Here is a 17,874-nt window from a genome sequence, read left to right on the forward strand (position 1 = left end):
TTTGAAGAGAGGGGATTGATTAATACATAGACATCTAGATCTAGAACACAAATCATATAAAGCAGTTGTTTTTAACTTTTTGTTTTTAGCAATGGAACTACACTTTTTTTAAAAGGGTGGGAATGCAAGTTGACACAGCCACTATGGAGAACAGTTTGGAGGTTTGGAGAGTCCTTTAAAAACTAGGAATAAAAGTACCGTATGACCCAATAGTTACACTCCTGGACATATATCCGAGGAAACCAAAATTGAACAACACATGTACTCAAATGTTTATCACAGGTAGCTAGGACATGAAAGCAATCTAGATGTCCATTAACAGATGAATGGATAAGGAAGTTGTGGTACATATACACAATGGAATATTAACCATGAAAAGGAATACATTTGACTCAGTTCTAATGAGGGGGGTAGATGAACCTACAGCCTATTACGCAGGGTGAAGTAAGTCAGAAAGAGCAAGACAGATACCATATATTAATGCATATATATGGAATCTAGAAAGATGGTAATTATGAACCTACTGCAGGGCAGCAATAGAGACGTGGAGCTTCCCTGGTAGCTCAGCTGGTAAAGAATCATAGAGAACAGACTCATAGAGAAGGACATGGGGGGTGGGGGGAGGAGTGGAGAACAAATGCAAAGAGTAGCATTAAAACATATATATTACTAAAAATATATATATGTTACTATATGTCAAAATTTGGGGGCTCCAAAATCACTGCAGATGGTGACTGCAGCCATGAAATTAAAAGGTGCTTGCTCCTTGGAAGAAAAGTTATGACCAATCTAGACAGCATATGAAAAAGCAGAGAGATTACTTTGCCAACAAAGGTTTATCTAGTCAAAGCTATGGTTTTTCCAGTAGTCATGTATGGATGTGAGAGTTGGAGTATAAAGAAAGCTTAGCACTGAAGAATTGATGCTTTAGAACTGTGGTGTTGGAGAACACTCTTGAGAGTCCCTTGGACTGCAAGGAGATCCAACCAGTCCATCCTAAAGGAGATCAGTCCTGAATATTCATTGAAAGAACTGATGCTGAAGCTGAAATTCCAATACTTTGGCCACCTGATGTGAAGAAGTGACTCATTTGAAAAGACCCTGATGGTGGGAAAGATTGAAGGTGGGAGGAGAAGGGGATGACAGAGGATGAGATGGTTGCGTGGCATCACCAACTTAATGGACATGAGTTTGAGTAAACTCCGGTAGTTGGTGATGGACAGGGAGGCCTGGCGTGCTGCAGTTCATGGGGTCACAAAGAGTCAGACATGACTGAGTGACTGAACTGAACTGAACTGATATGTCAAATTAGATTGCCAGTGAAAATTTGCTGTATAACACAGGGAGCTCAAATCCAATGCTCTGTGACAACCTAGGTGGATGAGTGGGGTAAGTGGTGGGAGGGAGATTCAAGAGGTTGGGGGCATACGTATACTATATGACTGATTCGTGTTGATATATGGCAGAAACCAACAGAATATTGTACAGCAATTATTCTCCAATTAAAAATAAATAAATTTTAAAAACAATAAAAATTTCACAAGGAAAATCAAAAACAAAAAATCTTATGGGGACAAGGAGGTTCATGAAATATGCATTTAATGTACTTAGAATAGTGTCTGGCATATGAGCATTGTTGGCATATAGTAAACAGTGTTGTTACTGATTTGAATAATAATATATTTCTTATGAATGTAAATTGTATGAATTAAGAATATAAAATCATGTGTTGGAATGATGTGTATAAGTCATGCTCTGCTTCTCTCAAGGCAGAAGTAGCTACCAAATGGAATCAGGGAGGGATATAAGAAGGCTTCACTTGTACTTTATTTCTTTTTCAAACCTGATGTCAGTGTTGATTTAATAGGGTAGTGTGGTGGTTCTTTTTTTAACTGTTTGCTTAAAATATTTAAAAATAAGCATGGAAAATTAATTAAAATAGTAAGTTAATATAACCAACAAAAATAAATAAGTTGGACTAATCATATTAAAAAACTTCTGTATAACAAAGGAAATCTTCAATGAAAGGCAACCTACTGAATGAGGATAAATATCTGCAAGTTATATATCTCATAAGGGACTAACATCCAAAATGTATAAAGAACTTATACAATTCAACAGCAGAAAAACAATCTGATTTTAAAATGGGCAGAGTTTCTAAATAGACATTCTTCCAAAGAGGACACTTAGATTGTACGTGATAAGATGTTCAACATCATTAATCAAAAATCAATCAAATAAAAATCATCATGAAATATAACCTCTCACCTGTCAGAATGGCTGTTATCAAAAAGACAAGAAATAACAAGTGCTGGTGAGGGAGAATGTAGAGAAAAAAGGAATCTCTGTACACTGTTGGTGGGAATGTAAATTGGTGCAGGCACAATGGAAAACAATAGGTAAATTGATACAGCCATTATGGATGAGAGTATGGAGATTCCTTAAAAAACTAGAAATAAAACCACCATACAATCCAGCAATTCTACTAGGCATATACCCTGGGAAAACCAAAACTGAAAAAGACACATGTATTCCAATGTTCATTGCAGCACTATATATAATAGCTAGGACATGGAAGCGACCTAGATGTCCATCAACAGGATGAATGGATAAAGCTGTGGTACATACAATGGAATACTAGTCAGCCACAAAAACCAACACACTGAGTCAATTCTAATGAGGTAGATGAACCTAGAGCGTATTAAACAGTAAATTAAGTCAGAAGGAGAAAAACAAATACTGTATATTAATGCATATATGTGGAATCTAGAAAGATGGTACTGATGAACCTATTTGCAGGGCAGCAGTGGAGATGCAGACATAGAGAACAGACTTGTGGACAAGGGCAGGGAAGGGAGAGGAGAGGCTAAGATGAATGGAGAGAGTAGCATGGAAGCATGTACACTAACATATGGAAAATAGATAGCCAGTGGAAATCTGCTCAGTGACTTAGGGAACTAAAACCAGGGCTCTGTAACAATAGAGGGGTTGGAAAGGGTGGGAGGTGGAGGGAGGTTCAAGAAGGAGGGGACAAATGTACACCTATGGCTAATTCATGTTGATGTATGGCAGAAATGAAACCAATATTGTAAAGCAATAATCAATCAATTAAAAATAAACATAATTAAAAAACAGATTTAAGAAAAACAACATGGAGGCTCCTCTAAAAGTTGAAACTAGAACTACCATATAATCAATAGAAATCTAATTTAAAATGACAAAATTGTGAGTCACTTGAAGGTACAGAGCCTTGTTGAAGCTAAAAAACAAAGAAATATCCCAGAGTAGCTTTCCTTTAACTGTAATAAGAATCATCTGAGAAGCTAAAAACAAAAATGAGCACTGTCCCTGGCCAATTAAATATCCCTCCTTTTATTTTATCATTCAAGAAATATTTATTGAGCTTCTATTTTATAGCAGCCACCATGTTAGGCATTTGGGATCCAATAACAAGCAAGACAGACATCGCTCTGCTTTTAAGTAAAGCTTATTCATTTAAATTCTGGTGTGTGGGTGGAGGTGGAGAAAATAAACAAATAAGTTATTGTTTATAATGATAAATTCTGTGAAGGAAATATATAGAATGATAACCTAAAGTGAATGGGTAAAATAAGATACAATGGTATAATGCACAACCCAGGGAATATAGCCAATATTTTTAAATAACTATAAAGGGAATATAACCTTTAAAAATTGTGAATCACTACATTAGTATATATACCTGTGACATGTAATATTGTACATCAGCTCTATGTCAATAAAATAAATAAAGTGAATGGGCTAGGGATTCTACTCTAGATAAAGTAAAAACCTTTATCAGATCAGAGAAACCTTTCTTGATCAGAGAAAACCTCTGTGAGGAAATGACTTGATCTGAGACATAAAGGATAAGGAGTCCGGTCAACAAAACAGTATCCCAGGCAGAGGAAGCAGCAAGTGCAAAGTGCCCCAGAAAGGAAAGAACTGGGTATGTTTGAGAAGCTGAAGAAAGGGGAGAAAAGAACAAGCTTTAGCAAGTACAAGAATGGTCAGAGGTTGTAGAAATTTTCAGGAACCAGACCATATAGGCCTTGCTTAGAAGTTTAGATTTTATTCTAGGTTGCAAAAGAGTGAATAGTAGTGTCTCACTTCTGTAATAGTGCAAAACGATAGTCATATTGATATATATGTATGTAAGATTTCTAGAAAGAATCATAGATATGATTGATTAACCACAGTTACCTCTGAAGAATAGAAATAGGGACTGAGGGAGTAGGTCAGAAGCAGTTTAATTTATACCTGTCATTACTGAATATTTTACCTTTGACGTATGTTACTTTTCAAATTGAATAAAGTACTGAATTTATATTTTTAAAATAATTCTTATAAATTATTTTTGAAACACTGTTAAAAAATATGAACCAGAAGTTCACAAAGGAGAAATGCTAATAAACTCATGAAAAGATATTCAGCCTTACTGGCGATCAGGGGGAAAAAAAGGCGGTTTTGATTTTTATCTCCCAGATATTGGCAAAAACAAAAAACATTGATAGTATTTAGTTTCCTTGAAGGTGTAGGCAAACAGATGCTCTTACTTCTGGTATGAATGTGTATTGATCTCAACTTTTGGTTTGACAACATACTTCAAAACCCTGAAAAGTATATATCTTAGTACTCAGTAAGTATCCTAAGGAAGTAAATTTAAAAAAAAAATGTAAGACCAAAGATACAGATGCACATCATCATTTATAGCATTATTTATAATAGCAAATAACTGGGCCATATTAACAGCCATTAGTAGAAGATGGATTATTTAAATTGATGATGTATTCCACTGAGTATTCTATAACCATTAAAATTTATGTCATTATGTATTTATTTATGTATGTATTATGTATTTATTTATTTATTCATGTATTTATTCACATATCAGGATGTTTACAGAGCAAAACATGTAGGTTAGAATATTATGTATATAATAAGATTTACTTTTTTTTAATTTATAGGTTTAAGTGTATATGTATATGCATATAGAATGCCTGCAAGTGTTATTGAAAAATATTAATAGTAATTTTTGCTGTATATTAGGGCTTTTTAAATTTTTTATATTTTAGTTTTTTCTAATTATTAGTTTAAAAATTTAATTTTCCAATGAGCAAAAAATCTAATCTATAAAAAAGGGGAAAATGGAGAATATTATGTAATCTATAAAGGTTTCCTAAAAATATTTATGCATATAACTTGATAAATAGTAAAAGGATATAATTATATAGTATTGGTTTGATCTGGAGTAATAAAGTTTTATAATGCTTTTCAATTTTTTAGGACTAGAAGAAATTGCAAAAGAAAGAGAAAAACTAAAAAAGGCAAAAAGTATCCAAATCAAAGAAGAAATATTTGAGACTTCTGAGCACACTTTAAATTGTTCAAATCCAGATCACTGTGAGCAAAAGGAAGATACTAAAGAAAAAGATAACCCAAATCTGTTTCTTCAGAAACCTGGCTCTTTTTCAAAATTAAGCAAGCTTTTAGAAGTAGCTAAGATGCCTGCTGAGTCAGATGTAATGACCCCCAAACCAAATAGTAGTGCAAATGGGTGCACATTGTCATATCAAAACAGTGGAAAACAGTCACTGGGCAGCATTCAATCAACAGCAACACAAAGCAACACGGAAAAGACAGACTCTAATAATCTGTTCAGTACCAGTTCAAGTGGTCCAGGGAAGTTCTATAGTCCTCTCCCCAATGACCAGTTGTTAAAGACATTGACTGAAAAGAATAGACAGTGGTTTAGCCTTTTGCCAAGGACACCTTGTGATGACACCTCTCTTACCCATGCCAGTATGTCAACTGCTTCTTCAGTGACCCCTCAGTCTCAGCCACTGTCTAAGTCACCTTCACCCGCCCCAGCTCCTCTTCTTGGATCGTCTGCTCAGAATCCTGTTGGCCTAAATCCATTTGCTTTATCGCCTCTTCAGGTTGGTGCTGTTAGTTGTAACTCATGTTTTTGTTGCTTTGTCTAATCTTTGATCCTGTAAATGTTTTCTCTTAAGGGAAATCAGTTGAATGTTTATAATATTATCCCTGCCATGGCTTGAAAACCGAAGAGCCAAGATTGTTATCACCAAACTTCATCAGAACTACTTATGTCTAAGTTAAAGACTTATCTAACTACTTTTTAGCATATTATTATTACATTATTTAAAAAGAAATTACTTTGAGGAGCAAACAAAACATGTAACTGTTGTATTTAATTTGCCTCTAATTGTGATATATGAAAGAATATTTTTTCAGAATTTTAAAAACAATTTCTGGTTCTAAACACTTTTCCTAACTCCTTAGATTGTCCCTACTTCTAAAATGTGTTGTTTCTTGCAGGTGAAAAGTGGAGTGTCTGTGATGGGACTCCAGTTTTGTGGGTGGCCTGCTGGCGTGCTTACTTCCAATATTCCATTTACATCACCTTTACCTAATCTGGGATCAGGGTTGGGATTGTCAGAAGGAAATAGTAATACATTCGTGACTCCTAATGTTGCACCAAGTAAAAGTGAATCTCCAGTACCACAGAATGAAAAAGTCTCTTCAACTCAACCTGCAGCTGTTGAAGTAGCAAAACCAGTAGATTTTCCTAGTCCAAAACCCATTCCAGAAGGTATGGTTTATAGTCACTTACTTAATTTTATTGTTATAGATTCCACATGATAACTGAATCTTTGAGGATTATATATTTAGTTATAAATCTTTCAATTTGCATTGTGCCATTAATTCATATTCAAGATATTTATAAAAAGATCTACATATTTATTTTAACTTAGAAATGCAGTTTGGTTGGTGGAGAATTATTGACCCAGAGGACCTAAAAGCTTTGCTCAAAGTGCTCCATCTCAGAGGAATAAGAGAAAAGGCATTACAAAAGCAAATTCAGAAACACTTGGATTATATTACTCAAGCTTGCATTAAGAATAAGGATGGTATGTACTTAGGAGAGATTTCTGTTCTCTTGCTTAGTTATGATAATTAATCCTTTAATCTTAAAACATTTTGGTATATCATAATGCTTAATTTATTACTAGTAAGCATTTGCTCAACAAACAGTACCTCCTTAAATAGCTATTACTTTCTTATAATTTGTCACAACCTGTAGATGTATTGTTTTGTTTCTTAGAAAAGGATGTTCCTACTTTTAAGAGTAATATGCTGGAAATTTCCTGGCAGCCCAGTGGTTAGGACTCTGTGCTCTCACTGCCAGGGCCCAGGTTTGATCAGTCCCTTGGAGAACTAAAAATTCCCACAAGCCACATGGCACAGCTTAAAAAAAATAAACAGAATAATCTGCCTATGTATACACAAGTACATTTTTATGTTTTAAGTTATATGTATATGCTATCCCTGGAATCTTATTCACTTTCTAGAAGAAATTGTTACAGAATAAAATAGATATTAAAATTAATTTGTTTTCAACTATAGTTGCCATTATTGAATTAAATGAAAATGAAGAAAACCAGGTAACTCGAGACATTGTGGAGAACTGGTCAATAGAAGAACAAGCAATGGAAATGGATTTGAATATTCTTCAACAGGTAGAAGATCTAGAAAGGAGAGTTGCATCAGCAAGTTTGCAAGTGAAGGTAAAATTGACTTGGAATGAAATCTGTTTTTAGGATGATGGAAGGTAACTATATGTGTTATATGCCTGATATATGCCAGTTACTCTGCTAAATGTTTTCACTTTATCTCATTTAATTCTCAAAATGATCCTGAATTAATTTTCCCCATCTTACAGGTAAGGAACAAGACTCAAAGTAAGTAACCTGTCAGTGGTCATATAATAAATGGCCAAATGTGAATTCAAATCAAGTCTGTCTGACTCCAGAGCTTGTGTTCTTTTTTTTTTAGTAAATCTTGCTGCTCCTTAATAATTTTCAAAACTGTCATTTCTAGTATGCAGTTTTTTACCACAAGCATTATTTCACCTTTTTACCCATGATACATATAATGCTCTGTCAAATTCCTGCTATACTTTTTCATATAGACGAACTTCTTTACATCCAAGCCATGTTATATGTCAAAATTTCATTATATATAATTTAAAATTAGAGAATATATATCCAAATATACATTATACTATGATAAACATATTCGTGTGTATACCCTACATATATATGTAAATTTTAAATTAATTTATTTATCTACTGGGCACATGTATTTACCATGTCACAAGTATTTACCATGAACAGAACTGGCTTCTGATGGACAGGCAGGAGGAAGGCTTTATCTTTGTGCAAGAATTTTCAGTTTTGGAAAGAGGGGTGTAAAGGTTTTCTCAATTGATAATAAGGTGATGTCTCTGAGAATAAATGGATGGATGATGAATAAGTGTGAAATACCTGGAAAAGTTTAGAAAAATGTAGGCTCTGTGTAATTTGATTTGATATTTTGTGTTTTATTCAGATGAGAAATTTATGCTATAACATTATCCTGTGATATTTGGAAATTTTTGAAGCTCTCCCAAAAATGTCACTTTCCAGTTCTAATATCCCTTCTTGCCACAAACATAATTAATTACCGACTTCAAGAGGCAAAATTTATCATTTGTTGAATCTATTTTGCTAGCAAAAACTATATCTTCCTCCTAGTACTATAATATAAAAATGCCTCATTTACTTGGCATCTTTAACAAATGAGCTCTTCTACCAAGTTAATTTTCTAGAGAAATGAAAATTATTCCATTTAGTGCCATAATTTTTTTAACATATTTGTTGTATCGCTTATGGTATGCATTATACTGCCTTCTTAAATTGAGAATAAAGAGTTTGATTTAAATTATCTTGGTGACACAGGATCATGAGTGTGAAGACCAATTATTAGATAATGATTCCCTAAGGAAATGTGAAGATGGCCCCTACGTTAAATGATCCTAGTGTGCTTTGCTTTTTGTACAATCGTGACTGCTTTTCATAGTCTGTTTTTGTCTTCTCTCGTGATCGCTTGCTACTACTTGCTGGTTAAATTCGATTGGTTCTACTTGCCCAAATTTCCTCGAACTTCATTCATCTAATTTACTAGTTCTAATTGGCTGTTGGCTGGGAAAGCACATCTTCATGGTTTTTAATATTAAAGTCAGGGTATGGGCCTGAAGCATTTTCCTGGTGACATACTCATATTTTTGTGCATTAACCTTATCACATTACTAGCTGCTTAGACATTCTTGGCTGTGTTCTAAATATATAAGAAAAGTAGAATTTGTTTTTTCAAGTGAAATGTTTTAACATTAAAATAAGTATTGCTGAAATATTCTGTATTATTCTAATAAAATGAATTATATTCTTTAAGACTCTAAAAACACAAATGATGAAAATAACTGCAAAATATTATTTTAATATCTATACAAGATTTAATGATTTTTTTAAGAAAATAGAGTTATATGTTTAATGTGGGGAGCTAGCCACTGTGAAGAGACATTAAACAGGTGGCCTGTGGGACTACTTAGGTGCATTCATATATATTTTTAATATTACTTATAATTTGGAAATTATTTATTATTTTGTAGAAGAATCTTCAGACCTCTAGTCCTAGTTCTGTTGAGAGTTTATAAAACAACTACTCTTCTAGTTCCTCATAAGATAGCTCCTATGTCTCCTTCTTAGTTTTCTCTTTTACAAGTTAATTAATTCTTTCAACCAGAAATAGGTTCCATGTACAAAAACACCAGTGTCAATATCCTTCTTAAAATGTTGTGTCCATAGCTGTACATAGCGCTGTCTGAATGTGTGCATGGGACTGTTACTTTACTTAATCTGGCACTATTCTTCATTAATGCTGTTTGAATTTGTCCGAACTTTTTAGCATCCACATCATACTCGTGCTTTGCCAAGTATGCACAATGAAACAACAAAGCAAAAAACAAACAAAAAAAACCCTAGGCCTCTTTCCAAAGAGCTTTTAAGGGAGTTCTAGCACATGTAGTATTTCTGTTATTAGCTGCTTAAACTTCAGATCTAAAATTTACATTTATCATTTTTTTAAATAAATTTCGTTTGGGTTATTTTTCAGCATTTGGAACTATTTTTATCTTGGTCGTGTCATATGGAATATTAAACTTTCTTCCTAATTTTAAATCATCTGCAGATTTAATAGCAATCAACAAAGTTACTCCCAGTGTATTAACAGGACAAACCAAGTGCAGAGACTTTGACCGTTAGCACTGGGGACCTTTTCTGAGGTGATCCAAGTTCTGACAATCACCATTCTTTGGAAACGGTTTTCAACCCTCTAGACTTCTCTAATCTGGTCTTCGTTTTTTGTCTTGTCAACTGCTTTGCAGAGATCCACATACACTATGTTTACAGGGTTCCCTTGATTTGGCAAATTTAGTACCCCTTTCAAAATCTGGGAATGAGGTTTATTTGACATGACTTCTACCTAACGCACTTACACTATTCATAATTCTATGCTTACTTCACAAATATAAATGTTCTACTGAGTAAAGAAGAGGACTTGATTGTAATATAAAGATAAAATAATTATCTCTGAAAAGGTGTAATAAAAACGATAATGCTTCTTCTGTTTTGCATTTGATATGCATTTACTAAGTACCTAGTCAGCATCAGACAATAGGCACCACAATTTTGAATAAAATATGGTTTCTGCCCTCAGAAAACTTGTCATCTAATAGAGAGATAAGACATGTATACATCTCTGCAGAATCTGTTAAACTGATCATAGAGAAGTACAGAATCATGCATGAATTTAGAAAAAGAATACACAACTTCTGGTAGAGACATGGAAAAGATGAGGGAACATTCATGTAGAAGTTGAGATAGAGCTTGAGAAAGTGAGTCAGCTTTTGACAAGGAATGCCATACTAGAAAGAGTAAACAGCCTGAGCAGAGCACGAAGATCCAGAAGATTAGGACATGTTTTGTGGAGTTGTAAATTGTGGAATTTGACTACAGTGTAGGATTTGTGATGAGAACAGTACAGGAAGAGGTAGACTGAGGTACGGGAATGTCATAGTAAAAATGTGGACTTTGCTAAACAGTAGGGAAATTCTGACGGATTTTGAAGTAGATCAGTATAAGCAAGCTGAGTTATAAGATCATCCGTTTATTCAATCAACATGTAAATATTGAGTGCCTACTATTTACCTTCACTGTGCTGGAGATAATATGAAAGTAGACATGGTCCCTGTCCTCATGGAATTTAGAGGTAGAAAGATTAATCACAGTAGTATAAAATTGCAAGTACCACAAGTCTTGCTGTTGTTCAGCCTCTCCGTCGTGTCTGACTCTTTGCGACACTATGGTCTGCAGCACGCCAGGCTTCCCTGTCCTTAATCATCTCCCAGAGATTACTCAGACTCATATCCATTGAGTCGGTGATGTCATCTAACCATCTCGTCTTCTGTCATCTCCTTCTCCTCCTGCCTTCACTCTCCCAGCATCAGAGTCTTTTCTGAAGAATCAGCTCTTTGCATCAGGTGGCCAAAAGTATTAGAGTTTCAGCTTCAGTATCAGTCCTTCCAGTGAACACTGAGGACTGATTTCCTTTAGGATGCACTGGTTGGATCTCCTTGCAGTCCAAGGGACTCTCAAGAGTCTTCTCCAACACCACAGATCAAAAGCATCAATTCTTCGGTGCTCAGCCTTCTTTGTGGTCCAATTCTCACATCCATACATAACTAATGGAAAAAATCATAGTTTTGACTAGACGGACCTTTGTTGGCAAAGTAATGTCTCTGCTTTTTAATATGCTGTCTAGGTTTGTCATAGCTTTTCCTCCAAGGAGCAAGCATTTTTTAATTTCGTGGCTGCAATCAATGTGATTTTGGAGTCCCAAGAAAATAAAATCTGTCACTGTTTCCATTGTTTCCCCATCTATTTGCCATGAAGTGTTGAGACCAGATGCAATGATCTTTGTTTTTTGAATGTTGAGTTTTAAGACAGCTTTTTCACTCTCCTCTTTCACCTTCATCAAGAGGCTCTTTAGTTCCTCTTTGCTTTCTTCCATAAGAGTGGTATTATCTGCATATCTGAGGTTATTGATACTTCTCCCTGAAATCTTAATGCCAGCTTGTGCTTCATCCAGCCTGGCATCTTGCATGATGTACTCTGCATATAAGTTAAATAAGCAGGGTAACAATATACAGCCTTGACATACTCCTTTTCCAATTTGGAACCAGTCCATTGTTCCATGTCTGGTTCTAACTGTTGCTTCTTGACCCGCATACAGGTTTCTCAGGAGGCAAGTGAGATGCTCTCATATTCCCATCTCTTGAAGAATTTTACACATTTTGTTGTGATCCACACAAAGACTTTAGTGTAGTCAATGAAGCAGAAATAGATGTTTTTCTGGAACTCTCTTGCTTTTTTGATGATCCAGCAGATATTGGCAATTTGATCTCTGATTCCTCTGCCTTTTCTAAGTCCAGCTTGAACATCTGGAAGTTCTTGGTTCACATACTGTTGAAGCCTAGCTTGGAGAATTTTGAGCATTACTTTCCTAGCATGTGAAAAGAGTGCAATTGTGCGGTAGTTTGAACATTCTTTGGCACTACCTTTCTTTGGGATTGGAATGAAAACTGACGTTTTTCCAGTCTTGTGGCCACTGCTGAGTTTTCCAAATTTGCTGGCATATTGAGCGCAGCACTTTCACAGCATCATTTTTTAGGATTTGAAATACCTCAACTGGAATTCCAACACCTCCACTAGCTTTGTTCCTAGTGATGCTTCTTAAGGCCCACTTGACTTCACATTCCAGGATGTCTGGCTCTAGGTGAGTGATCACACTATCATAGTTTTCAAAGTTATTAAGGTCTTTTTTGTGTAATTGTTCTGTGTATTCTTGCCACCTCTTCTTAATATCTTCTGCTTCTGTTAGGTCCATACCATTTCTGTCCTTTATTGTACCCATTTGTACATAAAATGTTCCCTCGGTATCTCTAATTTTCTTGAAGAGATCCTTTGTGAGCTTGTAATATGGAGACTTAACCTCTTAAAGTAGGTCAGGAGAGGATTCCCTGAGGATGTTTAACATGAGAGCTGCAGGATGAGTGGGGTTAACTGTGTTAAGAACAACAGATAAAGGCTGTACACAGACAAATGTAAGACCTCATGTAAACTCCTGCTGCTCAAAGAAAAATGGTGAGTACAAAGACCTATATAGAAGAGTAGTAGAAGGAAAGGAAATGGAAAGGAAGAACTAAGTTCAGAGACCACTGAGATTTCCATTGAAGTGGTTCCAGGAAATGAATAAGCATTTAGTCTAAAGTTGCTCAGAATACTTTGCTGATTTTCATTTTACCTTTCGTAACATCAAAAGTTCTTAAATTTTCTTCTTCAAACTTCTCTCACAATTGTTTCTTTTAATTTTTTTTTTGTTGTTGTTGTTCTTATTTCCACCTAGCATTAGGAAACACAAGGTAAAAACTTTTAGTAAAGATCCTTGAGATCTGCTGGTGTCTGCTGCTATATTTTAAGTAAAGGTAATTCACCCATCAGGCATTTCAAGAGGAAACCATAGTAACATTGTTCTTTTGATATATAGGGTTGGATGTGTCCAGAACCTGCATCAGAAAGGGAGGACTTGGTATATTTTGAACATAAGTCATTTTCTAAATTGTGCAAGGAGCATGATGGAGAATTTACTGGCGAAGAAGAAGGCAGTGCACATGCACTGGAACGGAAGAGTGACAACCCCCTAGATATAGCTGTAACCAGGCTGGCTGATTTGGAGCGGAACATTGAAAGAAGGTATCTGAAGAGCCCCTTAAGTACCACCATTCAGATCAAACTGGATAATGTGGGCACAGTTACTGTCCCTGCTCCTGCACCATCCGTTAGTGGTGATGGTGACGGGTAGGTTATTGAGATTAACTTGAAAAATTATTGTGCTTCTTTGCTAATTGGAGCCTATTTTCTATTGCCTGTTATCTATGTATCTTCTTGTATGTCTGTGATCCATATGGATCATGCTACTTGCATGGTGCTTCGTAAAAACATTTTTTTTTTGTTATGTGCGTTGATAATCCTGCAAAGTGATCTTACATTTACCTGGTTGTGACTAAGCTTTGAGGCACGTAGCCACAGTCTGTGCACTACATCAAATTTAGTTGCTTAAACCTTATACTTATTGGCTGTTACATGTTTTTGTCATTGCTTGGCTTTCAGTGTGATGATTGTTTCACATTCAGTAACCATAAATGTGGACATGACCTACTTAATTTTTCTATATTTCAATGCAGAATTGAAGAGGATATTGCTCCAGGGCTCAGGGTATGGAGAAGGGCATTATCAGAAGCTCGCAGTGCTGCACAGGTAGCTCTGTGCATTCAGCAGTTACAGAAATCAATAGCATGGGAAAAATCAATTATGAAAGTTGTAAGTGTTTTTATTTAAGAAATACTATAACTAATTTACTTTGTCCTGTTTTTTTTCCAATCTTCAGATATTTCTTAGTTATACTTTATTGTCAAAATAATGTATGCTGTATTTGAGAATTTGCTTAATTTTTAAATACTGTATAATTTGATACTTTTCTCCTTATTTTGAGCTTTTTGAAGGAGTCTATCAAGTGTTATCTTTTGTTTTTAAGATCTTCTTTTTCTCTCCTTTAATACTGTTTGTAGCTCCAACTGAAGTTGTCTTCTGCATTTTGTCAACATAATAGTTGTTAAGTTAAATGTTTTGAAGGGTCTTTCAATCTTGTAAACATTCCAGTTGCTAACATTACCTGCTATATACATTCACTGCACTCCTGAAATGTCTTTACATTTGTATCAATTTTCTTTTTGTAATGCTAAAAATACTTGGATAAGTAAATGAAATAAACAGAGACCTCTTCCTTTATGCACTTTTGATAAAGTGTTCGATATTGCTGGCATTAAGGATAGATATTTTCATCTGTCCTCTGACAGTTAAAACTATTTCTTCACCTTCTTTGTTCAAGCCCGGTTAGTTATCACACAGTGGCCTCTACTTTGTTCTAGGCAACAAATGCTATACATTCAAATAAAAGCTGTATTTCTTACATTTCCCACAGATATATTTATTTTAAATCATATATGTGTTCCTTTTCCTTTTATTTATTATAGAAATATCTTTTATATGTTGACTTTTATGAATTATTTTAACAGTTGCTTTTGAATTGCTGATTAGCTTTAAAATTCAAACACTTGAGTTTTGTTTTCATGAATAAGGGTAAAATTCCTTTATTTAAATAGTTGTTCCCCAAATAAAAGAAGTGATCCTTAAATAATTAGCATTCTTTCCTTCCTTTTTACCTCTATGCCTAGACTACTCAAGACTTTACTCATTGTTTACAAATAAATTTGATTTCTTCTATGGTTTTTCACTTCTTTCTAAAATGTCCATAGAATAATGAATCTACAATTTATATATAACCTATACAAAGAAACCCAAGACTTGTACCAAAATCTGCCTTTATATTAGTATAATTACTTTCTGCCATCTTAAGTTTTATTTCAGATTTTTGCAAATTCCTTTTCCATTGTTATTAATAAATTAATGTGCATCCATCATTATTTAACTCCATCTCTCATAATTTTCATTTCTTTTTTAATGTTTAATAATGCTATTTTTGCTATAAAAAAACACTTCTTTATAAACAAGGCAGAGTTTTTTATTCAAAGATTAATAAGCTCTTTGTAACCTTTAATTAGAAATATAACAGGACCTATAAGAATCCTCATAATAAGCTGTATCAGAAAGTTAAAGTGCTCAATATCTTTAGAAATATCCTCTTTGCCAGAAACCAAGCTTACTAAGAAAGAAGGAGCTGCCATAATTTGCCCTTAGGTACTTCTCAGTCCCCTATCTACTTTCTGTTGTTATTAATGTTAAGTAGTCAGCAACATCCACTGTGGCATTCACTGTTTTGTTTTTATTGTGGTAGCAAAGTGGTTAAAACCAAAATGCTCTAACACATTGTGAGCTATTACTGTGATTTTCCAAAAATGCTGTAAGTTCAATATATGTTACCCTTTCTTAGAAAGTGTCAGAAAAGAATTTTAAAGTAAGAATTTTAAAGTCATAAATGTGAGATGTAAGATGGATTTTTTAGTATTTTTACCTATCTATTGTAGAAGATTGTGAGAATTTACTTAATGTTCATGAACCTGATTTTTAAATTTTGTCATTATAGGGAATTAAATATAGCCTTCAAAATGTTATTTCTCAATGAATATTCTTATAATAGAAGTTTTAAAGAAATAACTCAGATATGGAGAAATAGTACCATATTAAAGTATTTAGTGATGTGGTTATTAGGAAAGGTCATAAAATAAATACTTACTGTCAGAATATTAAACTCTACTGCTTTCTCTTCTAGTACGCATGCCAATTTTAGTATTATGTGTATATTACATATATTTGATAGCTATTTATTAAGGTGAATAGCATGTATCTGCTGTTTTGGTAAGATTCTTAAGCTATCATTGGTGTGCATGTTGAGTTATGAAAGACTATTTTGGACCTTCCCAGATTAAGATTTAATGTTTTCTTGAAATTAAACAAATTGAATTTGAACAATTAAGCTTTTTTGGTTTTAAGAGTATTTAAATACATAACTTAAAATGAGTATAAATGCTATAAAATTTAAATGTTTTAATTATTTTAAATTGAAAAATAGTAATGTTTTCAGATTTAGAATATTGATTACAGGACATTTTCTACTGCTACTGGAAATAAACATTAAATGTCAAAATATAATGTTAGTACTTACTGTTCTTTAAAGCCATCTTTGAAGTTTTTATTTGTCTAATCATCCTTCTTTCCTTTGTGAAACTTGTTATACAGAATATGTGTGCGTGAGAAAAAAATCTTCTCTCTATAGATTTAAAAATTCTTAATGGTATTAGAAGTTTTTCCACAGAGAAGAAATTATTTTTACTCCTAGAAAGTAAATAATGACCTCTAAATTCTTTAATTTATTTTAACAGTTTTTTTCCCTTAGAATTCATTTTGTAGGATCCATTTTCTACATTTGTGACACATGTTTGATTTGGGTTGATTTTTGAAGTTTCCTGGTTTAGACATAGTCAAAATATAGGAACATCTTATTATTATTATTTACTATTCTGAATCTACAAGTTTCCTAATTTTGACCTTAAAAATTACTCTAACTCTTACTTATTTCTTTCTTAGGATATCATGAGGATGCTAAGATAAGCAAACAATGAAATATATTAAAAAATTAAAGTGCCATGTATTAAGGCTATTCATTGCTTTATGTGCTCTAATGTCATGTTAATTATTTCATATGTTAATGTGTACATGCTTCTGAAGTGTGTGCAGGCATTCAACCTCTAGCTTTGTTCTTTGCAGTGTACTTGAAATGTGCATTTACCCCAATTGAACTGCTCACCCTGTCATGTGGTCCATATCTGTGTAACGAGAGATACATAGATGTGTATGGCTACTGTTTATTTGTTAGCAAGCGGAATGTTCATTACTAATATGAATTAGGAATTATGGTGTGTTTAATATCCCAATAACTACGATTCATAGCAGAGTCTTAACTTTAAATGATTTTTCATGTATTATAGTACTGCCAGATATGTCGAAAGGGAGATAATGAAGAACTGCTCCTCCTTTGTGATGGCTGTGACAAAGGCTGTCATACATACTGCCACAGACCCAAGATTACAACTATACCAGATGGGGATTGGTTTTGTCCAGCTTGCATTGCTAAGGTACGACTGACCTAAAACTTATTTTTTTTTATTATACAGCAAAGTGATTCAGTTACATATGTATTTTTTTCAAGTTACTTTCCATTATAGCTTATTAGGAGATTTTGAATATACTTCCTTTGCTAAACAGTAAATCCTTGTTGCTTATCTGTTTTATGTATAGTAGTTTGTATCTGTTAATCCTG

General features: G+C 33.9%; 1 protein-coding gene across 26 annotated transcripts in view; it reads left to right on the forward strand.

The window, feature by feature from the left end:
• Window positions 1-17,874, forward strand: part of BAZ2B (bromodomain adjacent to zinc finger domain 2B) — a 331,716-nt gene that overhangs the window by 299,204 nt on the left and 14,638 nt on the right. For 21 of the 26 annotated variants that reach the window (XM_059875504.1, XM_010801997.4, XM_010801999.4 and 18 more), the window contains 7 exons: window positions 5,305-5,957; window positions 6,358-6,631; window positions 6,795-6,950; window positions 7,447-7,607; window positions 13,525-13,835; window positions 14,222-14,357; window positions 17,543-17,689. In XM_059875504.1, coding sequence (XP_059731487.1) covers window positions 5,305-5,957; window positions 6,358-6,631; window positions 6,795-6,950; window positions 7,447-7,607; window positions 13,525-13,835; window positions 14,222-14,357; window positions 17,543-17,689 — 1,838 coding nt within the window. The remainder of the gene's footprint in view (window positions 1-5,304; window positions 5,958-6,357; window positions 6,632-6,794; window positions 6,951-7,446; window positions 7,608-13,524; window positions 13,836-14,221; window positions 14,358-17,542; window positions 17,690-17,874) is intronic. The other 5 variants (XM_005202456.5, XM_024976118.2, XM_024976119.2 and 2 more) reach the window with 1 other exon arrangement.

Source organism: Bos taurus, chromosome 2 (genome assembly GCF_002263795.3).
Source record: "Bos taurus isolate L1 Dominette 01449 registration number 42190680 breed Hereford chromosome 2, ARS-UCD2.0, whole genome shotgun sequence".
Lineage (NCBI taxonomy): Eukaryota > Metazoa > Chordata > Mammalia > Artiodactyla > Bovidae > Bos > Bos taurus.